General features: G+C 46.1%; 1 protein-coding gene across 2 annotated transcripts in view; it reads left to right on the forward strand.

Annotated features, from left to right (window-relative positions):
- Positions 1 to 4,185: 4,185 nt before the first annotated feature.
- Positions 4,186 to 16,089, forward strand: part of GSS (glutathione synthetase) — a gene marked incomplete at both ends in the record, with an annotated part of 28,679 nt that continues 16,775 nt past the window's right edge. Inside the window, 4 exons of one of the 2 annotated variants that reach the window (XM_080716646.1) lie at positions 4,186 to 4,320; positions 10,847 to 10,992; positions 14,959 to 15,034; positions 15,755 to 15,894. In XM_080716646.1, the coding sequence (XP_080572772.1) occupies positions 4,192 to 4,320; positions 10,847 to 10,992; positions 14,959 to 15,034; positions 15,755 to 15,894 (491 nt within the window). Of the gene's footprint in view, positions 4,321 to 10,777; positions 10,993 to 14,958; positions 15,035 to 15,754; positions 15,895 to 16,089 lie in introns of both variants that reach the window. The other variant, XM_080716645.1, reaches the window with a different exon arrangement.

Consider the following 16,089-nt stretch of genomic DNA (forward strand, 5'->3'; position numbering starts at 1 on the left):
TGGTGCAGAGAAAAGTAATGCACTGTAGGAGCCCTCGACAGAGGAGAACAAGGACGGCTTCCAAAACTAATTCTGGAGTGGTGGGGAGTGTCCAAAGGGAAAACAGCATCTACAAAGGCCTGGAAGGGGGAGCGAGGCTGGTGCCTCCGGCTCACTAAGATGCTTCACCCTGAATCTGTTTAGTGCCCAGGGAAGAGATGGCGGTGGGCAGGGCTCAGCTGCTAACAGGGGAGACAGACATCCGGGAAATATGTGTGTATATATGTGTATGTATGTATATATTGTTACATATATAACGTGCACAACTTGGGCTGAATCCCCAAGGATTGAACCCAGGGGCATTCTACCTCTGAGCTACACTACCAGACCTTTTTAATTTTTTATTTGGAGACAAGGTCTCATTAAGTTGCTAAGAGCCTTGCTAGGATGCTGAGGCTGTCTTCGAACTTGGGACCCTCCTGTCTCAGCCTCTCAACTACTGGAATCACAGATGTGTGCCACCATGCTGAGCTCAATATATATTTAGTCAGCAGAATCCACAGGACTAGAGAATGGAGAGAAGAACACAGGAGGTTTGGGTGCCAGGGTGAAGTACAGCAGAGAAGCAGACTTTTGGCGAGACAACAACAAATTCTATTCTGGTTGTGTGGAGGCTTCCAGGAAGCAGTTGGATATTCTACTTTGAATGTCAGGAAAGTACTGCTGTGAAAAATAGATGTGAATGTTACCAGCAAAAAAAGAAATAAGTCACAAGAAGACTTGAGACTATAGAATCGGAAAAGCAAAGGGCCCAGTTAGCAGTTTTCATAGTGATGATGGTTATGGTTAGTTTTCATAGTGATGATGGTTATGAGGCTCTCATATCTTTAGGGCTCTCCATAGATGCAAATTAGTTTTGCTAACTAAGCAAAAACAAAAAAGCAGACAGATGTTAGAATCTCAGAGTTGTTGAGAGATTTAGACTTATGGAGGGTCTCATTGCTCTGTCAAAGTTATGGGTCCTTGTCCTAGTTTTGCCACCAGGCTGCTGTGTGACCTGTAAAGTAGATATAGCAAAAAAAAAAAAAATCTCATATACAGCTCTGCTATGGTTTGGATATGGTTTGTGTGTCTCCCAGGAGTTCATGAGTTAGAGACTTGGTCCCAATTGTTGGGAGGTGGTGGCATCTTTTAAGAAGATGTCTTAGATGGGTGTGGTGGCACATGCCTGTCTGTAATCCCAGTACTTGGGAGGCTGAGACAGGAGGATCATAGGTTTGAGGACAGCCTCAGCAACTTAATGAGACCTTGTTTAAAAATAAAATACAGAATAGGGCTAGGGGTGTAGCTGAGAGGTAGAATGCCCTTGGGTTCAAATCCCTGGTGTCTGTCTGTCTTTCTGTCTGTCTCTCACACACACACGCACACACGCACACACACACACACACACACACACACACAACACACACAGAGGTGGAGCTTAGTGGGAGGTCCTTGGATCACTGAGGAAGGGATTAAATTGTATAGTTAGCATAGTTAGCTCTTAAGGGAATGAATCATTATAAGAAAGAGCCTGGCCTGGTCAGGGGTGGTGATACACATCTTTAATCCTAGCTACTCTGGAAGCTGAGACAGGAAAATTCCAAGTCCCAGGCCAGCCTGGGCAACTTAGCAAGACCCTGTCACAAAGTGAAAAATAAAAAGAACTAGAAATATAGCTCGATGTTAGAGTGCTGCTGGGCTCAATCTCAATACCACAATTTTTTTTTAAATTTTAAAAAGAGTGAGTCCAACCCCTGATGTCATCTGCCATGAGGTCCTTACCAGAGCCAGTGCCATGTCCTGGAGCCTCCAAAACTGTGAGCTAAACAAGCTTCTTTATACAGTTACCCAGCCTAGGTGTTATAGCAACTGACAGTACACTAATACAAGCTGAGAAACTTCATATAGATCTTTCCTAATTTATCCATTACTTATAAGACATTACTTATAAGAAAAATAATATTATTACAGACTCAAACCCAAGTCTGTCTGATTCCAGAGCCTTGTTCTGTTGTCATCTGTGCATCTCCCAGTAGAGATGTTGTCAGGACCCTCTTGGGATCACATGCTCATTCTCTCAAAACATTGGCTGAGGCTGGCACACTCGCATAATTGGCCTAACACCAGCTTTGTCATGAGGAGGGGACTGAATTGAATGTGATAGAGATGACCTCCCTTTCACTGTATATTTAGGGTCTAGTGAGTTGGGTAAACATGTTTTACTTTCAAAATTAAGTGACAAGCTGGGTGCAGTGGTCCACACCTGTAATCCCCGTACTTGGGAGGCTGAGACAGGAAGATCCGCATCTTCCTGTCTAGCATCTACAACTCAGTGAGACCGTCAGCAACTTAGTGAAACCCTGTTTCAAAAAGGAGGGAGGGAAGCTGGGCGTGGTGGTGCACCCTTGTAATTCCAGCACTTGAGAGGCTGAGACAGGAGGATTGCATAGGTTCGAAGCCAGCCTCAGATACAAAGCCAGCTCCAGCTACGTAGTGAGGCTCTCAGCAATTTAGTGAGACCCTGTTTCCAAATAAAGTATAAAACTAAGTCTGGGAGGATAGCCCGAAGGTAGAAAAGCCCCTGGGTTCCACCCCCAGTACCACACACACTAACTAAATAAATTAATAAAAAAGGGAGGAAAAAGCCGGATGTGGTGGCGCATGCTTGTAATCCCAGCATTTGGGAGGCTGAGACATGAGGATCGCAGTTTGCAGACAGCCTCAGCTATTTAGTGAGGCCCTCTGCGATTCAGTGAGACCCTGTTTCAAAATAAAGAATAAGCCGGGCGTGGTGGCGCATGCTTGTAATCTCCGTGCTTGGGAGGCGGAGACAGGAGGATCGTGCAGGTTCAAAGCCAGCCGAGCTGGCTTAAGAGACCCTGTTTCCAAATAAAAATACAAAAAATAGGTCTGGGAGTGTAGCCCAGAGGTAGAAGGGCTTCCAGGAACCCCAGTACCACCAAAAAATAAAAAAATAAAGAATAAAAAAATAAAAAATAGAGCAGAGGGCGTAGCTCGGAGGTCGAATGCCCCTGGCTTCCATCCCCAGACTCATAAAAAAAAAAAAAAAGCGGGGGAGGGGTCACGGTGTAGCTCAAAGATAGACTGCCCCGGGTTCCATACCTGGTACCAAAAATAAATGACAGAACAAAGTTGATGAGTGGCATTTCCAGATCTCATTTAGATCTTTCTAAACCCCTTGAAGCCTGCTGCAGAGTGAGAGAGTAAAAAGTGTGAGGTGGTATGCCTCTGTGTCTCTAGGCAACCAGTCAGGCTCCTCTTCCTATTACATGAAATACTTGGGTTTTAGGTTTGTTTGTTTGTTGGGACCGGGAATTTAATCCAGGGGCACTGTACCACTGAGCTACATCTCCAGCCCTTTAAAAAAAAAATTTTTTTTTCTTTTTTGTGGGTCTGGGGATGGAACCCAGGGGCATCAGACCTCCAAGCTACACCCCCAGCCCTATTTTTTATTCTTTATTTTGAAACAGGGTCTTACTAAGTTGCGGAGGGCCTCACTAAGCTGAGGCTGTCCTTGAACGGTGATCCTCTGGTCTCAGCCTCCCGATTGCTGGGATTACAAGTGTGCGCCACCACGCCTGGCTTTCTAGCCCTTTTTATTTTACAACAGGGTCCAAGTTGCCCAGGCTGGCCTCCAACTTGCAATCCTTCTGTCTCAGAGCCTCCCAAGCAGCTGGGATTACAAACCTCTTGGATCAGAATCTCTAGAGTAAGGCCCAGGAATCAGTTTTTTCCCAAGCAACCCAGAATGTTCAGCCATCGTTGGAAACTACTGATCTACCCCATTCCCTTTGTTTCAAAAGTAGGGACTCTGCAGCTCCGGGAGGGGAAGGAACGTGCCACCATCACATATGACATCAGCGCCTCTTTCTCCAATAAAGTCTGCAGAGACCTAGGTTCAAGTCATTACCTAGGGTAGCTCATTTCAGTGCTCTGAGTCTGGGCTTCCTTACTATGAAAATGCCAGTGTTGATGAGGAATCAACGCCGATGTCAAGCAGTCTGCTTTGTGCACACGGAAGTTAAGAGCTGGGACCAGTGAGTGTTCACTCCCCAGGGCCACAGTCTTCAGGGCCCTGGTCAGGGTCCCACAGTGTTGGGGTGGCCCCCAAGCCGTCTGTAGCCAAGTTTCTGTCTTTCACAGGTTGGGATGGCCGCCAGCTGGGAGAGCATTCTGCAGGATGAGCAGCAGCTGGAAGAGCTGGCCAGGCAGGCTGTGGACCGGGCCCTGGCTGAGGGAGTGCTGCTGAGGACCGCACAGGAGCCCAGTGTCTCAAATGTAAGTCCGGGCCCCTCGCCACGGCTCTGGCCACACTGCTCTGACCCCACTGGCCCCTGCCTGGCCCTGCTGGGCTAGGGCAGCTCCTTTGGGTCAGAGACCACGTCTCTTTTGCTTTACTCCCCCCACCCAATAATTAAGATTGATCTCTAGAAGTCTGTAAAGTAAAAAGAGAGATGTTGGAGTTAATCAAATTTAAATCTAGAGGTTTTTGGGTTTTTTTTTAGATAATGGGGATCGAACCCAAGGGTCATTTTATCTCCAAGTTACACCCCAGCCCTATTTTTATTCTTTCTTTTTATTTTATTTATTTACTTATTTTTGCGGTACTGGGAATTGAACCTAGGACATCCTACCTTTGAGCTACACCTCCAGCCCTATTTTATTTATTTATTTATTTTTGCAGTATTGGGGAGTGAACCCAGGGGCATTCTACCTCCAAGCTACACACCCAGCCCTATTTTTATTCTTTCTTTTGGAACAGGGTCTCACTAAGTTGCAGAAGGCCTCACTAAGTAGCTGAGACCGGCCACAAACCTGACATCCTCCTGTCTCAGCCTCCTAAGTACTGGGATTACAAACATTGTGTTACTACGCCCAGCTCCTGTTTCATTTATTTATTTATTTATGTTTGTAATACTAGGGATGGAACCCAGGGCTTTCTACCTCCAGACCACATTCCCAGACCTATTTTTATATTTTATTTGGAAATAGGGTCTCACTAAGTTACTGAGGCTGGCTTTGAACCTACGTGATCCTCCTGTCTCAGCCTCCCAAGTACTGGGATTACAAGTGTGCGCCACCATGCCCAGCTGCTCCTATTTTATTTTGAAACAGGGTCTTACTAAGTTGCAGAGGGCCTCACCAAGTAGCTGAAGCTGGCTGTGTCTGTGATCCTCCTGTCTCAGCCTCCCAAGTATTGGGATTACAAGCATGGGTCACCATGCCCAGCTTAAATTTAGAGTTTGAAGCGTGACTTAGGCAAGTGACTTAACCTTTCTCAACTGTACTTTCTTTTTTTTTTTTTTTTTGGTGGTACTGGGGTTCCTGGAAGCCCTTCTACCTCCAGGCTACACTCCCAGACCTATTTTTATATATTTTTTATTTGGAAACAGGGTCTCCTAAGCCAGCGCGCGTGGCTGGCTTCGAACCTGCGCGATCCTTCTGTCTCTGCCTCCCAAGTGTGGGGATTATAAGCGTGCACCACCACGCCCGGCTTTCAACTGCACTTTCTTTAAATGTGTAAAAGAGCCGGGCGTGGTGGCGCACGCTTGTAATCCCCGCGCTTGGGAGACAGAGACAGGAGGATTGCGCAGGTTCGAAGCTAGCCGCGTCCGCTGGCTTAGGAGACCCTGTTTCCAAATAAAATGTAAAAATAGATCTGGGAGTGTAGCCCGGAGGTAGAAGGGCTTCCAGGAACCCCAATACCACCAAAAAAAAAAAAAATGTGTAAAAGGAGCTGGACATTTTTTTTAAACCCAAGTGAGCCATGCCATGTGTGGTGGCGCCCACTTATAATCCCAGTATCTAGGAGGCTGGGACAGCTGGATTTGGGTTTGCAGCCAGCCTCTACTACTTAATGAGACCCTATTTCTTTTTATTTATTTATTTATTTATTTATTTATTTATTTATTTTGGTGATACTCGGGGTGGAACCCAGAGGCTTTCTACCTCCGGGCTATACTCCCAGACCTATATATATATATATATTTTTGGAAACAGGGTCTCACTAAGTTGCTAACAGCCTCACTAAGTAGCTGAGGCTGGCTTCAAACTTGTGCAAACCTCCTGTCTCAGCCTCCCAAGTGCTGGGATTACAAATGTGCACCACCGCGCCCGGCTACTGAGACCCTATTTCAAAAATAAAGAATAAAAAATAGGGCTAGGGGGTGAAGCTTGGAGGTAGAATATCCCTGGGTTCCATCCCCGGCGCAGGGGGTGGGGGGGGACTGAAGTCTTTCAGTGCCACAAAAAAAAAAAAAAAAAAAGAAAGAAAGAAAGAAAAGAAAAAGAAAAAAATTTAACTACCCAGCTTGTCTTGAAATATCAAGTCACCTAGCAACTCTGGCCCACTTCTGAATGGCAGCAACCCGCGAGAGCAGAATCTTGGCTCCCCCTTCATATAAGATGCCAGTTCTCCCATTACTGCCATTTTTTCCCTGACTACAGAGCAGAATTCTCTTGTCAGTCATGTGCTAGTTTTTCTAATAGTAGAGTAACATTATTCTGTGTTCCTATCTCCATTCAGGGGAGAGCCCATGTGTTTCATCCCTTAGCCCGTGGACAGCAGAGAACACGTGTGCTAAATTCAAATGACCATAATGAAATGTGGAGCCAGAGGTAGAGAAAAGTCTTAGCAGAAAAACTCTTTTGAAGTTTTTCAGGCCCAATGGGACTTGTTGGAGGAGACAGATTCTTAGTTTTAAAGCCAAGGAAAAGCCAGGCATGGTGGCACATGCTTGTAATTCCAGCATTTAGGAGGCTGAGACAGGAGGAGCACAGTTTGTGGACAGCCTCGGCTACTGAGTGAGGCCCTTTGAAACTCAGTGAGACCCTGTTTCAAAATAAAGAATAACAAGCCGAGTATGGTGGCGCACGCTTGTAATCCCTGCACTTGGGAGGCTGAGACAGGAGAATTGCACTGGTTCGAAGCCAGCCTCAGCTACTTAGTGAGGCTTTCAGCAACTTAGTGAGACCCTGTTTCCAAATAAAATATAAAAAAGGTCTGGGAGTATAGCCCGGAGGTAGAAAGCCTCTGGGTTCCACCCCTAGTACCACCAAAAAAAAAAAAAAAAAAAAAAAAAAAAGTAGAATGCCCCTGAATTCCATCCCCAGTGCCGCAAAAATAAATAAATAAATAAATAAATAATCAAAATAAAGAATATAAAAGAGGGCTGGGGGTGTAGCTGGAGGTAGAATGCCCCTGGATTCCACTTCCAGTACCGCATCTAAATAAACAAATAAATGAGGCCAAGGAAACACCTCCATAGCCATCAAACATACACTCAGAGTATTAGATACTCTTAAAATAATCTGCAATGCAGGCGTGGTGGCGCACGCTTGTAATCCCCGTGCTTGGGAGGCTGAGACAGGAGGATCGCACAGGTTCGAAGCCAGCCTCAGCTACTCAGTGAGGCTCTCAGCAACTTAGTGAGACCCTGTTTCCAAATAAAATAGAAAATAGGTTTGGGAGTATAGCCCGGAGGTAGAAAGCCTCTGGGTTCCACCCCCAGTACCACAAAAAAAAAAAAAAAAAAAAAAAAAATCTGCAATAATTCCCATTTTAGTCCATAAAGGCATTAGGCTGATAAACCTTACTCTTACAAATACCTTTCCCAGTTTTGTCTTAAAGTAAATGCTGAGCAAGGTAATTTGGGAATTATCTACCAAAACTTAAAATGGATTTACTCTAATTACGTGACATTTCCACTTATAACAATTTGGAATTTATACTGTATATTCTAGGATAATTATTGAAGCACTGATTGTAATAGAAAAAAATGAAAGAAAGAAAGCACCCAAATATCTATCAGTAGAAGGCTAGATTCAATAAATTATGGTATATCCAAATGCTAAAGTAGTATATAGCTATTTACTTATTTATTTATTTATGGCATTGGGGGATGGAATCCAGGGGCATTCTACCTCTGAGCTACACCTCAGCTCTTATTTTTTTATTCTTTATTTGAAACAAGGTCTCACTAAGTTGTAGAGGACCTTATCAAGTAGCTGAGGCTGGCCTTGAACCTTCAATACTCATGTTTCAACCTCCCAAGTACTGGAATTACAAGTGTGTGCCACCTTGCCTGGCTTTTTTTTTTTTTAATTTTGAAACAGGATCTCACTAAGTTGCAGAGGGCCTCACTAAGTTGCTGAGGCTGTCTGTCCTTAAACCCGCAATCTTCTTGTCTCAGCCTCCCAGGTACTGGCAGTACAGGTATGTGCCACCATACCTAGCTGTATATGGCCATTTATTTTTATTTTTTTACTTTTTTTTGGTGGTACTAGGATGGAACCCAGGAACTTTCTACCTCTGTGATACACTCCCAGATCTATTTTATATTTTATTTGGAAACAGGGCCTCACTACGTTGCTGAGAGCCTCACTAAGTAGCTGAGGCTGGCTTTGAACCTATGCAATCCTCCTGTCTCAGCCTCCCAAGTACTGGGATTACAAGCGTGCACCACCATGCCTGGTTGTTTATAGCTATTTAAAGAATGAAGGTGCCAGGCGTGGTGGTGCGCACTTGTAATCCCAGCAAGAGGGAGGCTGAGACAGGAGGATTGTGGTTCGCGGCTAGCCTCAGCTACTTAGTGAGGTCCTTTGCCTCACAAACAAGCTTATGAAACTTGAAACAGTGAGACCCTGTTTCAAAATATAGACCGGGCGCGGTGGCACATACTTGTAATCCCAGCATTCAGGAGGTTGAGACCGGATGACGCAGTTCACAGACAGCCTCAGCTACTTAGTGAGGCCCTTCGCAATTAGTGAGACCCTGTTTCAAGATAAAGAATAAAAAATAGGGCTGGGGGTGTAGCTCGGAGGTCAAATGCCCCTGGGTTTCATCCCTAGACCTGCAAAAAGGGCTGAGGGTGTAGCTCAGAGGTAGAATGCCCCTAGGTTCCATCCCCAATACCACACACACAAAAATAATGAAGGTGCTTTAAGTATTTAAGGAATTATTTTTAACGCTAGGGACAGAACAAAAGATTTAGAATATGTTGTGTGTATAAAAAAAGGAAACATTTGTGAACATACATATCAATATAAGGATATTTGAAGGATGAGAAAGATATTAGCGTACAGTTTGTCTCTGGGGAGTGGCCTGGGCCAGGGTGGGGTGAAACACACTTCTCACAGTGTATTCTTATGTCTCTTTTAAATTTTGTATCTTGGAGCCGGGCATGGTGGCGCACGCTTATAATCCCAGTACTTGGGAGGCTGAGACAGGAGGATCATGGGTTCTTGACCAGCCTCAGCTACTGAGTGAGGCCCTCTGCAATTTAGTGAGACCCTGTTTCAAAATAAAGAATAAAAAATAGGGCTGGGGGTATAGCTCAGAGATAGAATGCCCCTGGGGTTCCATCCTCAATACCATAAAAAAATTATATCCTGTGCTTCTATTATCTATTTCAAAGTAATAGTATTTATAAGTAACTATATAGCAGCCAGAATGGTGGTGCATGTCTGTGTTCCTAGTACTTAGAAGGCTGAGATTAGAAGATCATTAATTTGAGGCCAGCCTGGGTAACTTAGTGAGATCCTGTGTCAAAAAACAAACAAACAAGTCAAATGAAAAAGTTATAAAAAGCCCCAATACTTGAAATAGATGCCATTAAATTCTATATTAGTCTGACCAAAGTAGGGAGAAAAGTAAAAGCAGGTGGTAGAAATCTAAAATATTTGTGTAGTACCACTTAACTAATGAGAGGGATGTGTAGACATGCCATTTTGACTAGTAACTTAATATTATATTATAAAAATTTTCCTTCATTGATTACTTTAGAGCAGTGATCTAAAGTGTGGTTGCAAACTCACAGCTTTAACATGTTGAATGAGAAAATAATGTAATTGAACTAATAAAAATAACCCCAAAAACCACAAACAAAAAGGACTGGAAGTGTAGCTTAGATAGAATACCCTTGGTTCAATTCCCAGTACTAAATATATAAATGCCAAGTTCTAACACCATAAATGTGCACTAACAGAATGGCAAACTGGTATTAACTCAAAGGTTAAACTCAGGAATGCCTCATCATTTAAGTCACAAGGTCTTATGACCTCTTAGCCAAGTTCTAGTTCAGTTGTCAGAAATCCCAGTATGAGCCGGGCATGGTGGCGCACGCTTGTAATCCCAGTATGTGGGAGGCTGAGACAGGAGGATCGCTCAGGTTCAAAGCCAGCCCTCAGCGGCTTAGTGAGGCTCTCAGCAACCTAGTGAGACCCTGGCTTCGAACCTGTGCAGTCCTCCTGTCTCAGCCTCCCAAGCGCTGGGATTACAAGCAGGCGCCACCACGCCCTGCTTATTCTTTAGTTTGAAACAAGGTCTCACTGAGTTGCAAAGGGCCTCACTAAGTAGCTGAGGCTGCCTGGGAACCATGATCCTCCTGTCTCAGCCTTCCAAATGCCGGGATTACAAGCATGTGCCACCATGCCCAGCTTCCCAACCCTAGTTTTTATTCTTTACCTTAGTGTCACTAAGTTGCAGAGGGCCTCACTAAGTAGCTGAGGCTGTTCACCAACCCAGATAAGACATCCTCCTATCTCAGCCTCCCAAGTACTGGGATTACAAGCGTGCGCCACCATGCCCTGGTCATTTTTTAATATATGTAAATGTAAATTGTCGCAGAATCTGGAAGCTCTCTTTTTACCCTTTTGTCATCCTTTCCCCTCCCTCCCCGCTCTCAGAGGTAACCCCTGTTCTGCTGTTGGTGGGTCCTTAATAAATGTGGGCCAGACTTTGCAGGGGGGTATGTTTTCCGGAGACACCTCATCCACAGGCACTGTACCACCCCCTCGTCGACAGGTGGTGAGCTACGCCCCCTTCACCCTCTTCCCCTCGCTGGTCCCCAGCGCCCTGCTGGAGCAGGCCTATGCTGTGCAGATGGACTTCAACCTGCTAGTGGACGCCGTCAGCCAGAACATGGCCTTCCTGGAGCAAACTCTTTCCAGGTACTGGGCAGTGAGGCCTGGGGGCTCAGGAGCTACTAGATCAAGGGGCTGGAAGGCTGGGGAGCTACGAGGTGCTGCTGTGTCAGCTGACTTGGTGGGGTGGAGGTGAGGTTCCCCACAAGAGAAACAAGGGTAGAATGGGGACCAGAAAAGCTGGCTTCTAATCCTGCCTCTCCTGGCTGTATGGAGGGCCTCAGACAGGTTCCTTTCCTTCTCCAGGCCTCAGTTGATTTAAAACATGGGAGGCTGGTTTAAATCTCAGGTTCCTTCCAGTGCTGGTATTCTGTGAGTCTGTGATCTGTGACACGTGCTTTGGGGACTGAAACTTCCATTTGGAATTTGGGAGATCAGCCTAGGTATGGGAGAAAACAGAAGGTACAGAAGGTTATTTGGCTTGAAGTCAGGTTTATGTCATCTCTGAGTTACACCCCTAGCCCTGTTTAATTTTTAAACGGTCTTGTTAAGTTGCACAGGGCCTAAGTGGCCGCAATCCTCCTGTCTCCGCCTTCCAAATGCTGGGATCACAAGTGTGCACCACCATGCCAGACACCCCAGGCCTCTTACCTTTGGGTGGCCCAGGATGCAGGCTGCATGCCCAGATCTAAAGAAAACATCTCTGAAATGCTCATTCCAGCCCCCTCTCTCAGTCTCTTCTCTGCAGATCTTTTTTTTTTCTTCACTCCTGGGACAAGTGAAATTTCTTGATTATTTTTTAGAATTAAATGTAAATAAGTTCTCTATTTTAGCTGGCCATAATGGCACACTCCCGTAATTCCAGCTACTCTGGAAGCTGAGGCAAGAAGATCGCAAGTTCGAGGCTAGCCTCAGCAACTTAGTGAGACCCTTTAAAAAATAAAAAGGGCTGGGGATGTAGCTCAGTAGATAAAGCACCCCTGGGTTCAGTTCCTACTATTGCAAAATAAAACTTCTTTATTTTAGAATTAAATACATAAATATTATGTACATAATCACATATCACATAATACATAATCACATATTTTTGATTAATTTTTAACAGAAAACTAGATTCTTTTTTTTTTTTTTTTCAGGTCTGGGGATGGAACCCAGAGGCATTTGACCTCCGAGCTACACCCCCTGCCCAATTTTTTATTCTTTATTTTGAAACAGGGTCTCACTCAGTTACAGAGGGCCTGAGTAGCTGAGGCTGCCCATGAACCACAATCCTCCGGTCTTAGCCTCCCAAATGCTGGGATTACACGCATGAGCCACCATGCTCGGCTAGATTATTTCTTTAGATATCAAATCATTTCTTTTTTCAGTATTGGGGCTTGAATCTAGGGGTATTCTACTTCTGAGCTACACCCCCAGCCCTATTCTTCATTTTTATTTTGAAACAGGCTCTCACTAGGTCGATGAGAGTCTCTCTACTTGCTGAGGCTGTCCTTGAACTTGTAATCCTCCTGCCTCAGCCTCCCACATACTGGGAGTACAAACGTGCACCACCATGCCCGGCTGACTCTATTTTGAAACAGAGTCTCACTAAGCTGCCGAGGGCCTAAGTAGCTGAGAGTACTGGGAGTACAAAAGTACATCACCACGCCCAGGTAAAATCTTTTTAAAATTTTAAAAGATTTGCTGTGTGGTGAATATGAAAAGGGGTAACAATGATCAGAAGGCTGAACACCACTGACTCGGAGCCAGGAGCCCATTGGGTCACGTGAGCATCCTTCCTCCACTTTCTTCCTCAGGGTGGGCCTGGCTTTATATCTGTGACTCTGAACTGTGGGACATGTGAGCAGCCTCGCTTGTGACCTTTACCCTAGCTAGCCCTGTGATTATGCTGCAGAGCTGCCCTGCAGCCCATCTCTGCAACCCTCACCTTCTCTGTTTAGCAAAGGGAAAATATAAGCTGGGCGTGGTGGCACGCACAGGTAATCCCAGTAGTTGGTTTTCTTTACTTTTGAGTTTTGTTTCATGTACAACCCAGGGCGTTGTGCATGAGAAACAAATGCTGTACCTCTGAGCCACACCTTCAGCCTTAATCCCAGTACTTGGCAGGCTGAGACAGGAGGATGACAGGCTTGAGGCCAGCCTCAACATCTTAGCAGGACCCTGTCTCAAAATAAAAAATAAGCCGGGCGTGGTGGCGCACGCTTGTAATCCCCGTGCTTGGGAGGCAGAGACAGGAGGATCGCGCAGGTTTGAAGCCAGCCGTGCGCGCTGGCTTAGGAGACCCTGTTTCCAAAATGAAAATGTAAAAAATAGGTCTGGGAGTGTAGCCCGGAGGTAGAAGGGCTTCCAGGAACCCCAGTACCACACACACACAAAAATAATAATAATAAATTAAAAATAAAAAATAAAAGCCGGGCGTGGTGGCGCACGCTTGTAATCCCAGCATTTGGGAGGCTGAGACCGGAGGATTGTGGTTCACGAACAGCCTCAGCCACTAAGTGAGGCCCTTTGCAACTCAGTGAGACCCTGTTTCAAAATAAAGAATAGGGCTGAGAGTATAGCTCAGAGGTAGAATGTCCCTGGGTTCCATCCCCAATACTGCAAAATAAATAAATACACACATAAAATAAAAAATAAAAAGGGTTGGGGGTGTAGCTCAAAGGTAGAATGCCCCTGGTTTCAGACCCCAGTACCAAAAAAGCAAAACAAAACAAAAACAAAAGAACAACAACAAAAATGAGAGACACAGAGGGAGATAAAGAAAATATGTCCTAGTTTCCCTGAAGGCTAAAGCCCATCTGGGATTCTCCTCCCCAGGGGCTGGGTAAACCTCCATGGAGGACTCACTGGCCGGGAGCAGGGCGCCTTCGGGGCAGGCCTGGGCTGCTTGGCTCCCCACTGTCCCTCTGCAGGGTCCCTCCAGGCCAGGCTCGGGCGGTGCAGAGCCCGCGTTAGTGACTGGTGTTACTGCCCATGGACCCCTCCTCACGTGCCTCATACTCCAGAAAACCACACTGATGAGCCTCTACTACACGTCACACGTCACAGCAGCGCGCTGGACTTCGGTGGCGAGGCTGCTCAGACCCGGCCCCACCTCCACGCGGTTTATAGACAAACAGGAGAGCCGACGCTGCATCACACAAATAAAACGGGAGGTTGCAGCTGTAATCAGTGCTGCAGGACAGGCCTGCGAGCCTCGTTCGCGCCCACAGGGGCATCTGACAGACAGCAAAGGCTTCTCTGGGGAAATCATGTCTTGAAGACTGAAGAAGAAAACAAGAAAATTAAGTTTGGGTCTGAAGAATCATAGGGGAGAACAGTGGATAACCACCCTGGGGCCTGGCACAGAAACAGAGAAAGGAATGTCCTGTGAGGTCCTAGAGTGTAGGAAGCAGGGAAAGGTAACATTAAGTCATGTTCAAGTATAGAATAGTTACATTACTTGCCATTTCTGAGTCCTTGGGGGGACCAGAAGAACATGTTTAATTCTTTACACATGGCTGGGCGTGGTGGCACACGCTTGTAATCCCTGCGCTTGGGAGGCAGAGACAGGAGGATCGCGCAGGTTCGAAGCCAGCCGCTCTGGCTTAAGAGACCCTGTTTCCAAATTTTAAAAGTTTAAAAATAGGTGTGGGAGTGTAGCCCGGAGGTAGAAGGGTTTCCAGGAACCCCAGTACCATAAATAAATAAATAAATAAATAAACAAACAAACAAACATATAATTCTTTACACATAATGTCTCATTTACTCTTTACCACAACTCTATAATTACATTTATTTTCCTCTTCATTTTATAGTTGAATAAATTAAGATGCAGAGAGGTGAAATGATTCTCTAAGGTTGCTTAATAATAAGTGGGAGAGCTGAGATTTGAACCTAGGTCACCTGGCTCTAGAGCTAGAGTCATGACCAGGATTCTCCACTAGATTAGAATATTTAGTCAAGCTTTGGCCAGTAAGTCCAGAGAGGATTCAGGGGTCAGTGAATGAGGGTGGGATTCCTTGACCTTTAAGGTCCCGTATGACCTGGAAAATGTTCTGTTTCCTCCTCCAGCACCATCAAAAGGGACAACTTCACAGCTTGTCTCTTTGATATCTACAAGCAAGTTTTGAAAGAGGGCATTGCTCAGGTAGCCATTCCCAGCCCCGGACTGGAACCTGCCTTTCTCATCTTTGGTGTTTGGGTCTGCTTGGCTTTTGTTTGTTTTGTTTTTAACCAAAGAATTTGGCCCAGGCCTTGATCTCATTAGACTCTACCTTTCCCTGGTCCCTACCAGGTTTATACATCCTGGCTACCAGTCCTGGCTGAAACGTTGAAAATAGGGGTCCTGGGGAGATAGGGGTTCAGGGAAATTGCGAAGGAGGCAGGCAGCCAGCGAGGTACCAGAATCTGCTTTTAATCAGAAAGAATCAGAAAGAACTCGGCACCTTCGGGGACGGGGTTCTGGGCGAGGTCAGCGTGTTGGGGAAGGGACCGACTAGCCATCTGCCTGGAGAGTCCCACCGCTCGGCCAGATCTGCCCCTGAGTGGCCACGTGGCGGGAAGTACTTCTGCTTTTAAGCCAGTGTTTTGGGGGTGGGACTAAGCGTGGGACACCGCTTCTCTCCAAACATCTGTAGTCTTGCCATCTCTCCGCTCCCAGGGCTCCGCCTCCTGTCCCCGCCCTGGTCACTTGGGGAGGGAGAGACCCGACTTATCACTGGGATGCCTAGAATTTCTACTGGGTTTAGGAGTATTAGCTAGTGCCTCTTTTCTCTACATAGAGCTCATGGTTATCTGTCTGCTTCGTGGCTCTAGCCCCTAAGAGTCAGCCCCTGGGCAGATGTCCTCAGCCTTGTTTTCCCCATAGACGGTGTTCCTGGGACTGAACCGCTCAGACTACATGTTCCAGCGCAGCGCAGATGGCTCCCTAGTCCTGAAACAGATTGAAATCAACACCATCTCTGCCAGCTTTGGGGGCCTGGCCTCCCGTACTCCTGCCGTGCACCAGTAGGTTCCTTGGGCAGCTGTGGGCACACATGTGGGGGAAGCCTGATGGCCTACAGTCAGCGGCTAAGCCAGGCAGCTCCAGCTATGGACCCCAAGCCTTGTTCTCCCACCTCCATCCTGCCCACAGTTTTGGCTGGTAATCAGATCTTTAGTATGTCGCGGGGGAAAAGAGACTTCATGACTTACTTTGCCCAT

The sequence above is a fragment of the Muscardinus avellanarius genome (genome assembly GCF_963383645.1).
Source record: "Muscardinus avellanarius genome assembly, chromosome: 19".
Classification (NCBI taxonomy): Eukaryota; Metazoa; Chordata; class Mammalia; order Rodentia; family Gliridae; genus Muscardinus; species Muscardinus avellanarius.